The 13,070-nt window shown below is 50.1% G+C and overlaps 1 protein-coding gene across 14 annotated transcripts in view; it reads right to left on the reverse strand.

Annotated features, from left to right (window-relative positions):
* BRD3 (bromodomain containing 3) overlaps positions 1 to 11,114 on the reverse strand; it is a 67,396-nt gene extending 56,282 nt beyond the window's left edge. For 6 of the 14 annotated variants that reach the window (XM_069747457.1, XM_069747453.1, XM_069747452.1 and 3 more), the window contains exons 1-7: positions 10,556 to 11,070; positions 4,889 to 5,021; positions 4,357 to 4,667; positions 3,704 to 3,841; positions 3,314 to 3,467; positions 2,942 to 3,124; positions 2,420 to 2,637 (exon numbers count right to left, since the gene is read on the reverse strand). In XM_069747457.1, coding sequence (XP_069603558.1) covers positions 2,420 to 2,637; positions 2,942 to 3,124; positions 3,314 to 3,467; positions 3,704 to 3,841; positions 4,357 to 4,557 — 894 coding nt within the window. In that variant the 5' untranslated portion in view covers positions 4,558 to 4,667; positions 4,889 to 5,021; positions 10,556 to 11,070. Of the gene's footprint in view, positions 1 to 2,419; positions 2,638 to 2,941; positions 3,125 to 3,313; positions 3,468 to 3,703; positions 3,842 to 4,356; positions 4,668 to 4,738; positions 4,759 to 4,888; positions 5,022 to 10,555 lie in introns of those variants that run through there. The other 8 variants (XM_069747454.1, XM_069747444.1, XM_069747446.1 and 5 more) reach the window with 7 other exon arrangements.
* Positions 11,115 to 13,070: the final 1,956 nt, after the last annotated feature.

Here is a 13,070-nt window from a genome sequence, read left to right on the forward strand (position 1 = left end):
AATGGCAGAACACTTGCAGTCAAGATAAGGTCTGGAAGACCAAGCCGAATATCAGTGAGAACTGCTCGTAGGATTGCTAGAGAGACAAATCAGAAAGCTCGCTTGACTGCAAAGGACCTTCAGAAAGATTTAGTAGGCTCTGGAGTTGTGGTACATTGTTCTACTGTTCAGATACACCTGCACAAATATGGCCTCATTAAAGAGTCATCAGAAGCAAACTTCAAATGTGTCCTCACCATAAAATTCAGCATCAGAAGTATGCAAAAGAACATCTAAACAAGCCTGATGCATTTTGGAAACAAGTCCTGTGGACTGCTGAAGTGAAAATAGAACTCTATGGCCACAAAGATCAAAAGTTATGTGTGGAGAAAAAAGGGCACAATTTCAGGAAAAGAACATCTCACCAACCATTATAAGCATGGGGGTGGATCAATCGTGCTTTGAGGTTGTGTTGCAGCCAATGGCACGGGGAACATTGCAGGGGTGGAGGGAAGAATGGATTAAATGAAATTTAAACAAATTCTTGATGCAAATGCAACACCATCTGTACAAAACCTGAAGTTGAAAAGAAGATGGCTCCTACAAATGAATAATAATCCTAAACACACACCGAAATCCAAAATAGACCACCTCAAAAGATGAAAGCTGAAGGTTTTACAATGGCCCTCACATTCCCCTGATCTGAACCTCATTGAAAATCTGTGGCTAGACGTCAAAATAGCAGTGCATGCACAATGACCCAGGAATCTCACAAAACTGGAAGAATTTTCAAAAGGAAGAATGGATAAAAATCCCTCAAAAAAGAATTCCAATACATTGGAGCGGATAATGGGAATACTGATTGAATGTGGACCCGACTTGTGCATTCTGGGGGTCGTGGATGAGGAGATGTGGGTTCACCATGATAGAATACTTCTTCGGGAAGCTCTATTTATGGCTAGTAAAGCGATAGTATTGAGGTGGATGGGGGAAATCTCCTTCGATTAATCAGTGGAAGAAACTTGTGAATGACGTTAATTCCTTATGAAAACATACTATACAGGAAAAGAGGAGGTCCCCAGAAATTTCAGAAGATTTGGTAAAGGTGGTATGACTCGCCACTGACGCACCTGACTCCTGGAGCTATGGTCTCTTCAATCTTGCGATATAGTCCCTGATGTGTATATCTATTCTGGATTATGAATGCGATTACCTATGTATGATTAATAACATGTATCTATTATAACTTGATCGGATATGAGCTTTAAAACCTTCATAAAAACTCTGTTGATTAGGAAGTGCAATGCTTGGTAGAATGTATTATACTGAAAGTTATGGTTTGTTTGTATACTTTATTATTGAAGGTATTGTCGTATCTATGTCAATATTAATATATGGATTATTTTGACGTTATGATATATGTTTTATCTTATTTTGAGGAATCCTTCAATCAGAAGAGTTTAAAAAAAAAAAAATTTCCAAGACTCTTGGTTAGCTACAAAAAGCATTTACAAGCTGTGATATTTTCAAAAGGGGGTGTTACCAGGCACTAACCATGCAGGGTGCCCAAACTTTTGCATCGGCCCATTTTCCTTTTTGCAATTCTTAAAATGTAAAAGAACAAATTGTTTTTGTTGCCTAAAAGACAAAGGAAAAGTGTCTTTAGGCCTTTTAGAAATCATTTAATCTTCAACTTGTTTAACTGTTCACAATAACTAATTTTGACCAGGGGTGCCCTAACTTTTACATGCCACTGTAGCTGGGTGACCCATAGCAATTCGTCAGTCTGGGGTCATTATGGCTACCATAGGAACATTGCAATCGCGGGGTGCCGATGGGGATAGAGAGGGAGCCCCCTCAATCACATATGCAAGCAGATGCCGCCATCCGTATTGACAGCAACACCTGAAAGGTTAAACGGCCATGATCAGAGCTAGCACTGACTGTAAACTTTACAGCAGTGTCCGATATGAGGGACAGCTGACGCCCACTGTTTTAATAGTTCTGCTTGCGAGTTGGGCTTCCAAGTACGCACTTTCCACTGCACGGTACATGTACGGCAGAAGTCAGGAAGGGGTTAAAGGTAAGCTTAAATTAAACAAGTCTCCTGTAAAATGAGGGGCTCAGAACTTCTGCATGACCAGGAGAACATAATGAGGGAACTGGAGCTGCACAAACATACAGCTGCTTTAAGGCTGGGTGGTTATTTAAGTGCACTGCCATACCAGGTTCTCAATTGTTGGGGTCATTTCATGGTGTAGACTTTGTTGATTATCTTCTAGCTACTTGTAGTTTATCATCCATTAATGTAACTGCTAAAAGTGTGTTGCAATGGCAGTGTAAAGCATGGGGGACAAAAGACGGGTTGGTTGACTAGAGCACCTTGAGCCTATGAGGGGGTAAAAAAAAAATTTCTAAAACAACAAATATTCTCCGTTACCTTAACAACTGGGGCAGCCGGAGGAACAACTGGTGCTACTGGGACTGGGGCGGCTGGAGGCGGCTGAGGAGCAGCGGTGGCAACTGGTACTGTTACATTAGCAATGATAGTTGGCACAGGAGTGGCAGCGATGACTGGCGTCTGGGACACTAGAGGAGCGATGTTGGTGAGCTGGACTGTGGGATTGACTGTGGAGATGCTGGAGGCCGGGGCCGCGGCTGAAAGGAGACAATACGGACAAATGTAACTGGCAGCAAGATCATCGTCGTTCGCATCTAACATGGAGACTGCCCAGTGACGTCCCCCATCATCCACCCCATAGAACGCAGGCGAGATGCCAGACTGGAGGATCAGCTACAGACCAGAGGCGAGTGAAAGACATGCAGAATGGTCCTGCCAGAACAAACCTATCCTGCAAGTCACCTCTACACCGGACACAACGGTGCTGCATCTTTGGTAGTGATCCATGCAGTCATTACACCAAGCCTGGGTCTCAAGTCATTACACAAAACTACTGGAGACCTTTAAATCGCTCCCGGCGCCTCTCCACAGGTGGCTCGGCTCGTCTTCCAGAGCTGCGTTCCACTACAGCAGGCTTGGGGGGGCTGCGCTCCACTACAGGTGCTTTGGGAGGGCTGCGCTCCACAGCCACCGGTTTGGGAGATGGAGCAGCTTTCTCAACAGGTGGCTCTGGTTCTGTGATTACTGAAAAAAAAACAAAAAAACACACAACTGGTTACGAGGACGCCATTACTAAAACGAACGATTGTGACTTGGACAGCCTTGTGTATGTTGATAGAGGCTGCATTCGGAGCAGGTCTTTTAACCACGTGCAGAGACAGGTGCCCCTCTGGTCAAGCTTCAGAGTGATTAGGAGATAGATTATGTGGGTACCTGGTGTCTGCGTGGACGGAGGGGGCGGCAGCTTTTTCCCCTTGCCTTTTGGGACAGGAGGCAATAGCTCCACTTCTTCCTGTGGCATCTGTGCTACTTTTTGAAGGAAAATCTTTTCCAAGGCTTGAGCCATCAGGACAATGTCATCTGTGGACTAAGGCAGATAAACAGCCATTAAGTGAAGAACAAGAAACTAGACAACAGTCATTCACGTGGCATCTCAGCACCTGCTCTGACACACGGGGGAGGTCGGACCCCATCTCAGTGGAGCTGCTGTGTATGTGGTTGTAGTCCAGCAGCGTGCCATCTCTCCAGACCTGACGCGAAACTTATGCCTGCTCACCAAGACCACACAGCAATATCCCCCTGCTCTCCTGATCCAGCGCCTACCTTGTTGTAGATGTAACAGTTTGTGAACATGGTGTTGAAGTCTTGCATGCATTCGTTGGCACTCCAATAGTAATTATTCTCAAGTCTCTTCTTTATCGTCCCCATATCCATTGGGTTCTTAATTATCTTGTGATAGTCCTGAAAGTAAAAGTCACATCATGAGCAAACGTCAGAGGCCGATGTGCAGTGGTAAAGCGAGTCACACGGAGCTGCAGCGGCTCAACATCTGCACGTCTACAGAAACAGAAAAGGCTCAGAGGCTTCACAGCAAGCAGATGACTAATGCAGAGGAAGTACAGTTCACAGGCTAAGATCTCTGCTTTCTGTCAGAGGAAAAACAAAACTGCAGCCACGTGTTTGCTACAACGTTACTCCATGAGCAGCTGGGACACAAAATCTGATGGTTTGTTACAATGTGTCCGTGTGGTTAGGATATTTGCCTGTCTAGGTTACAGAGGTTTATCTCCACTGGATGAAACTGCAGCAAACCAACAGCTGTGTGAGCAAAGCAAGGCCAGGATATGTCTTCTGTCTCTGGTTGCAAATTTCGGTAAGTTTTTTAGCCCCTGACACCAAGCAGAGATGCTGAAACTGGTGAGAAACTGATCGTATAAAGCTGAAGAATTTGGGTTGCCATCGCTGAGAAGACTCACGGGCAGGTTCAGCTTGATGCAGTCCACGGGCTGGTAGAAGGGCCAAGCGAACTGATGCTTCCACAGAGTCTTCACCACCACATTCTGCATGTACTGCAGCTGGTTGGTTTTGCGGCCTGGCTTGTTGGAGTTTGTGATTTCTGGGGGCGGTGGGTTCACGGGCCCCTGAGGGGCCTGAGCCGCAACTGTGACAGCAGACATGTTGCTCTCCTCTGGGTCACTTCCTTTCACAGTAAATCGGCAACACAATCTCTACCTTTATGGCCCTTGCCGAGGAAGGACATCCCATCTCAGGAGTCCGACCATAGAACCTACAGGGCGGGAAGAAAAAAGCGTCAGGAAGAACCATTACAATGCAACTTACAGCATCTGTGCCACATACATCCAAACTAACTAGAAGGTTTCAGGACAGCAGGAAAGATCCAAGTCACTCAAAGGTCTGCTCCCAGGAGCCAACTGCAAGCTTCAGACGTTCAATATATGCAGCCCTAAGGGACTCAGGATGACAAGAGATAAAATGGGGTGCTCTTACGCTCTTGTGCGGAGGTCAGGAGGCTGCCATCGTGGATCAGGAGGCCATTCTCAAGAGGACCTATAGTTCAGCATTTAGATTCCTCACCGGCTGTCGTTCTGCTTCCTCAGAAACACCAAGAAAAGGCTCAAGACTGCGGTGTAAAAATCAGCAAATTAATGATATTTCCAAAAAAGCAAAACGCCCAGTGAGGAATCCATACAACGATCACATACACAGCGGGGAGAAAGCAGGACCACAAGACCACAGAGATGGCAATGGATCCCCTACCCCCTTATAAACACGTCACATCCAGTTTAGAGGAGCTCTGCCCCAATCACCACACGTCTCTCCTGAAATGCTATGTGCCGCTATGAAGCCCTACACCTCCTATTTGACCATCTAAAACCACCTGCAAGATCAGCACCCGCCTCTCCTGAAATACTCTAGTGTTGGGGGACTGTTCTTTCCTCCATTTAGGACTATTCCTTACAACACAGATGAACCTTGCTGTTATATCAGACCTGAAACAACGAGACCCCCGGCTGCATTACTTCACGTATTTCTGGATCAATGCCATGTACACATTTACAGGACCAGAAGCACTGATTGTCAAAAATATCAGACACCTTCTGCACCCAACAAGGAAAATAAAGCGGCAAAGCAGAGAATCGGCAGATTGTCATCTGAACCAGTCAAACATCCAGAGAACAGAAGGCTTCATGTTATACAGACAGCAGTGATAGCACTACCAGGAGGTACAACATGAGGACGCTGTGCCACAGAGTGACAACTTTTATGTAATATAAACGGGAAACCATAAAATAATGAATGCACATGAGCTTTGTTCAGACGAGGTCAGTGCGGCCCACAAGCACACGCTGCACACCGAATCATCCAGGAATGGGACCAAAGCAAAGCAACGGCTGCACACACAGACCCTCACACGAAAGTGGTTCAATGACTAATGGTCAGAGATCGGTCTGATCCACACGGGAGCTGCTCTCATACATGGAACCGATTAATGTAAACAGGACCCAATTACTGCACAAATTGCCAATAACTGAAAACAAGGAATCCAGTTTCTGCCATTGCCAGTCACCAACGCAGGGCCGACTCCTCAGCACTGGTCACTGCTGAGCATAAACATATACAAAAAGTGCAGCACAGATTCATCTCAACTAAAAGCCCAGATCCTTATATCAGGAACAAAACAGACATTTATATGACATTTCAGAACTTTCCCAAATTTTTTAAGAAAATTGCATTGCATTGTACTATTGTACCCAATGTATTATATATTTTAGGAGTCTGTCCATTTTATACCAACTCCAACAAAATGGACACAGACTCCACAGCCCTGGCCACACATAGCACCCCCCACCCAAGAACCCATGCAGCGTAAGAGGCAATCATCCCTTCATCCCCCAGAAGAGCTGTCCCAAGCAGGTACGCCATAATCGACCCACACACTGCTCTCCCATCAGCCTGAAAAGACAAACGCCGACAGTAAGGACCAATGAGACACTACACATCTGCCCCTTAACAAGCAAGTCCAACTAGTCCAGGCCTGACCAAAATGAATGAATGAATAACAGTGGCGACTGCCACCAACCGCACACCGGTGTCTCGCAAGCCTAAGGGTATGTGCACACGTCAGGATTTCTTGCAGAAATTTTCCTGACAAAAACTGGACATTTCTGCCAGAAATCCGCATGCGTTCTTACTGAGATTTTGACGCGTTTTTGATGCGTTTTTTGTGCGTTTTTCCCCAAATGCATAGAATTGCGGGAAAAACGCAGAAAATCCGCAAAAATAATGAACATGCTCATTTTTTTACCGCGATGTGTTTTTTGTGTGGAAAAAAACGCATCCATGTGCACAAAACATGCAGAATGCATTCTAAATGATAGAATGCATAATGTATGCGTTTTTAATGAGTTTTTATAGCGTTTTTAGCGCGAAAAAACCTGAACGTGTGCACATGGCCTTACACTTTCAGGGTGCAGTCACACTTTATGAGCCGATTTGTTGCAGACATTACAAGTTGAAAATCAGCAATGAGAATTAGCAATAGAATTTGACATGTTGTGGATGAAATTTGATAAAATGGCGTCCACTCTGCTGTTACTGTAATAGGTGCAGATCTTCCACCAGCAAATCCTGGAAATCCGCAGCACAACCGCCACATGTGAATATGGCCTACAAAACTTCCATGTGAACGGGAGCTGTTACGGAGACCCTCTCATGCCCGCGCGGCCACTGGAGGTCACATGACCACATTCCAGTTTAATTCTGAAAGCTGCCTAATAACTGAGGGACTTCCACAAGACACAGGGCTAATATACAAGCTGCTTGATCAGACCACTACATGCCCAGATCATAGGAAATGAGCACAGATGTTACAGCGTCTTCAGTCACAGCATAAGGTCACACTGCATCAATTCTGAAATAAGTTTCTATGTTAACTTTGCAGGATCAGTGTGCAGATATAGAAGATGCCTGGCTGGATCTATAGGTCTGTGGATCCAGGCTGCAGTATACAGAACGGGAATCTGAGTTTTCATTTGTCGCATCTACAGCCATGTGTGACGTTTAATGAGCTGCAATAAAAGAAATCCATACACACGGCATATACAAAACTGGATGAAGCCATGGCAACCAAATGGAAACTTCCATCTTTCAGCTAGATTATAATGTAGTGTATTCGCTGCAGATCTTGTACATAAGATAACAAAGTTTGTCTACAAGTACGACCAGGGCTGCAGTGCATGTCATACAGCCCGACACCGCTGCCAACACAGGCGACCGCTGCAGGACACCAACGGGGCGAAGTCTGCGGATATAAAAAGCAAACATGGTGTGCCCAGTGTCAGAACACAAGATGCTCTGGACAGGGTGGGCACTCCGACAGCAAGAAAAAGTGACAGTTTGGGCACATTGGCTCCTACGTCTGCGGCAGGAGACATCCCAACTCCCAGCATGGCCTAACTACTACACTACATCCAGTCCTGCATACAAGAACATCACGAGATCGGAGTCATAAACCGCCCATGCGTTTCTCATTCTACAGCAGCAGAGCGGCTGCCTCCGAGTGACCGCGGGGTGTCACGCTACCATCCTAGAGGCAGGAGGAAACCTATTCTAAGGTTTCAGCAAAGACAAACACGAGATGGCGGAAAATCAGTGTCTACTAATCACAGACAAACAAAAGCATCAGGTTATTCCCCAAAAGACAGAATATCTGATCCCCCAGAGCAGAAGCCGGTAATCAGGTGCCCTGAAGGAATACTGAGTAACCCACAGACACAGGGCAAGCCCCCTCCCCACTACACTGTCACAACAAACATCTAGGACAGCAGACTCCCATCCTCTCCAGGGGGCAACACTATTCTGGGAGTTGTAGTTTCACAACAACTGGAGAGACGCAGATGAAACATTACTAGAACACACACATATATACATATCACACATACAAGGTAAATGGAGAGGAGATGTGACCGTCGGCCACCTACATGATCACATCCGATGCCATGCCAGGTGGGAGACAACCAAGGGGTCAGTACTACGAACCAGGGAAAAAGGGAGCACAGCACATATGGAGCCACGTTCAGACCCTCGGAGCAATAGAAGAAACCTCACAATACACCACACAGGCACTGTTCTGCCACCCCACTGCTCTGCCATCAGGCACACCCACACACGCTACCGCTCCAGCCACCATCTACCTCCGCCAACCCCACACACAGACCACTGCTCCAGCCACCATCCACCACACTGCTCTGCCACCATCCGGCACCCCCCCACACAAACGCTACCGCTCCGGCCACCATCTACCTCCGCCAACCCCACACTGCTCCGGCCACCATCCACCACAGACACACACACATTGCTCCTGCCACCATCCACCACAGACAGACACACACACACACATTGCTCCGGCCACCATCCACCACAGACACACACACACACATTGCTCCGGCCACCATCCACCACAGACACACACACACACATTGCTCCGGCCACCATCCACCACAGACACACACACACACATTGCTCCGGCCACCATCCACCACAGACACACATTGCTCCGGCCACCATCCACCACAGACACACACACTGCTCCGGCCACCATCCACCACAGACACACATTGCTCCGGCCACCATCCACCACAGACACACACACTGCTCCGGCCACCATCCACCACAGACACACACACTGCTCCGGCCACCATCCACCACAGACACACATTGCTCCGGCCACCATCCACCACAGACACACACACTGCTCCGGCCACCATCCACCACAGACACACACACATTGCTCCTGCCACCATCCACCACAGACACACACACACATTGCTCCGGCCACCATCCACCACACACACACACACATTACTCCGGCCACCATCCACCACAGACACACACACACATTGCTCCGGCCACCATCCACCACAGACACACACACATTGCTCCGGCCACCATCCACCACACACACACACACACACATTACTCCGGCCACCATCCACCACAGACACACATTGCTCCGGCCACCATCCACCACACACACACACACATTGCTCCGGCCACCATCCACCACACACACACACACATTGCTCCGGCCACCATCCACCACACACACACACACACATTACTCCGGCCACCATCCACCACAGACACACACATTACTCCGTCCACCATCCACCACAGACACACACATTACTCCGTCCACCATCCACCACAGACACACACATTACTCCGTCCACCATCCACCACAGACACACACATTACTCCGTCCACCATCCACCACAGACACACACACACATTGCTCCGGCCACCATCCACCACAGACACACACACACATTGCTCCGGCCACCATCCACCACACACACATTGCTCCGGCCACCATCCACCACACACACATTGCTCCGGCCACCATCCACCACAGACACACACATTACTCCGTCCACCATCCACCACAGACACACACATTACTCCGTCCACCATCCACCACAGACACACACATTACTCCGGCCACCATCCACCACACACACACATTACTCCGGCCACCATCCACCACACACACACTGCTCCGGCCACCATACACACACACATTGCTCCAGCCACCATACACACACTACTCCGGCCACCATCCACCACACACACACACACATTACTCCGGCCACCATCCACCACACACACACATTACTCCGGCCACCATCCACACACACACACACTGCTCCGGCCACCATCCACACACACACACACATTGCTCCAGCCACCATCCACACACACACACACATTGCTCCAGCCACCATACACACACTACTCCGGCCACCATCCACCACACACACACACATTACTCCGGCCACCATCCACCACACACACACATTACTCCGGCCACCATCCACACACACACACACTGCTCCGGCCACCATCCACACACACACACACATTGCTCCAGCCACCATCCACACACTACTCCGGCCACCATCCACACACACACACACATTGCTCCAGCCACCATACACACACTACTCCGGCCACCATCCACCTCACCCCTGCACCGGTCGCAGCCGGCCCCAGGTAGCTGACCTGTCACACACAGCGCCGGCAGTGGCAAGTTCAGTCACGGGTAATCGCGGCTCATCACACATCACTCGGACCGGACACTACAGCCGCCTCTACCTGCTGGGTCCTCCGGTACCGCACTGATGAAGGCCCGGCCAGTCTCACTCTCAGCCTGGCCGCTGTCCGGATCCGCCTCCTGCTCCCCCTCCCTGAATATCTCCCCTTTAAAAGATGGCGGGCAGGGAAGATGTCCCCTGCTCCCCGGGTTGGGAGTTCCTTCGGCAGCCCCCGGCCCGCCCGGGAAGGCAGCGGCGCCCCGGCTTCCCACCCGTCCGTTCCCGGCGGCCACAATGTATCAGTGCGCTCCGCGCGGAAGCTTTTGTTTTACAATGTATCACAAAGGCTCGTCCGGAGCGGCCGCTACCACAGAGCGGCGGGGGAGGGGGAGCCCCTGGTCCGCGGCTGTTCTGCCCCCTCCCTCGGCGGCGGCCGCGCACCCCACAGTCCGCACACAGAGCCACAGACACAAGAAGAGAAGGGCTAGCGCCGAGCATTACTTCGCCCCCGCCGCTCCGTAATGTTCCCCGCACAGCCCCTCCAGCGCCTCTTCTTTTTATCCTCACCAAGGCAGCATAATAGAAGAGTTCGAAGTGAGCAGCGCGCATGCGCCAAACTCACACAGCCCATCGGGATTTGTAGTCTCTGGGCCGCATGCGCTGCTACTGCAGGAAATGAAAGTAAGTGGCGTGAACAGACTACAACTCCCAGCACCGCCCTGGTGTTTCCTTCCCTTCCCCCCCTCCATGGAGTGGCCGGGAATGGCAGAGAAAAGCTAGTGCGGGGGTGATTGCACGATCAGCGGCCTGATGTGAGCCCCGTTTGGGGCTAGTGTTAGGCTGGGATGGCCACTGTCTCCTGGGTGGGCCCCAGGGGTCACGTCTGGGACTACACTGCAGGAGGCCTCCAGTGTGACTGGGCAGGCGGAGGCCCCAGGACCCTCCTCCATGACTTCCCTCTATTCTAGTCGTCAGCGCAGCTCATTGTCCGGCAGCAGCCGCTATTTATACCCTGTGCCCTGCAGTGGAGGCTCCTGGTGACCCGTACAGGACATGTGGGGGCGCTGCCCCGGGGGTAGACATGGGCCACCAGCTGAGGTAGACTGAAGCCAGGCAATGATTCCTGGGAAACAGAACTATGCAAATTAGCTCTCTGCCAGAAGGAAGACGCCTCCTCACTAGCGCCACTCATTGGAGCTAGAAAAGAAAAAAGAAGTGCACTCTTGCCACGGTGGTGCTGACTGAACGTGGAGTAATCCACAAAATGTAATCCCAAGGATAAACCGCCACACTCAGAGTTCCTTTAAAGGGAACCTGTCACCCCGTTTTTTCAGATTGAGATATAAATACTGTTAAATAGGGCCTGCGCTGTGCGTTACAATAGTGTATGTAGTGTACCCTGATTCCCCACCTATGCTGCGAAATACATTACCAAAGTCGCCGTTTTCGCCTGTCAATCAGGCTGGTCGGGTGGGCGTGGTCAAATCAGGCTGGTCGGGTTGGGTGGGCGTGGTCACAGCGCTGTTTCTTCCCCAGCTTTACGTTGGTGGCGTAGTGGTGTGCGCATGTCCCAGTGCCGAATCCACTTGCGCGCACGTGAAGAAACCGCGTGATCTGCGCTATTACTGTCTTCGGTGGGGGCGGCCATCTTCCTGGGGCCGCGCGTGCGCAGATGGAGTGCTCTGCTGCACGGCGCTTCAGGAAAATGGCCGCGGGATGCCGCGCGTGCGTAGAAGATCGCGGCGGCCATTTTCCTGAAGCCGAGTTTGCATACGATAGACAATAGTGTACGCTCCCACGTCACCAGGCTACAACGACATGGGGCGTGCGTCCCAGGTAGTAATAGAATGTGGCCCCACTGGACCATAGAGGGGAACCCAGGCATACCCGGACTAGGGAAGGGCAGCGACCGGGGTCTGTGGTAGCTGAGCATGTGGGCAAGGTGGTAACATGCAGGACTAGATGGCACTTCAGGTATGAAGAATCATGTTTACCAAAACAAAGTCACAACAGAAACAATACTTAATGCTAGGCTCCCGATTCCGCATATCACGCAAGGGTGAAAATCACAGGTCAGCAGACGTCACACAATGGTAAGAGGTCATCACGGGTTCATGCAGTCCAGGGTCATCTGGCACAGGCATATCAGGAGAACCTCTCTCAGGCTTCAAGTATAGTGCAGGGCTGGACCACTAGGACCATGGACTGGATATCAAGACGCCGGCTGGACATAGGGACACAGGCAAGACACTGACAACACAGGAACATAGACATGGCAGCTCAGGATATTGGCTGGTCAGATCCAGGACTCACAGGCAGAGCCATCACCAGGAAGCAAGACTGGAGACTCCCCAGAAACACGGAGGAGCCCGTCCAGGAACACGAGTGGGACCAACTCTAAAACACCAGCTGGACCACGGACTGGATATCTAGACATTAGCTGAACATCTAGGACAAAAGCAGGACATCCGGACACCTGACACGGCTCCAGGTAGAGAACATCAGGATCCAGGCAGGCCATCAGAGCCATCGGCAGGACATCGAGCAGCGGTCGTCAGGCTTCAGTCACTAGACAG

This window comes from Ranitomeya imitator, chromosome 2, assembly GCF_032444005.1.
Source record: "Ranitomeya imitator isolate aRanImi1 chromosome 2, aRanImi1.pri, whole genome shotgun sequence".
NCBI classification, from domain to species: domain Eukaryota; kingdom Metazoa; phylum Chordata; class Amphibia; order Anura; family Dendrobatidae; genus Ranitomeya; species Ranitomeya imitator.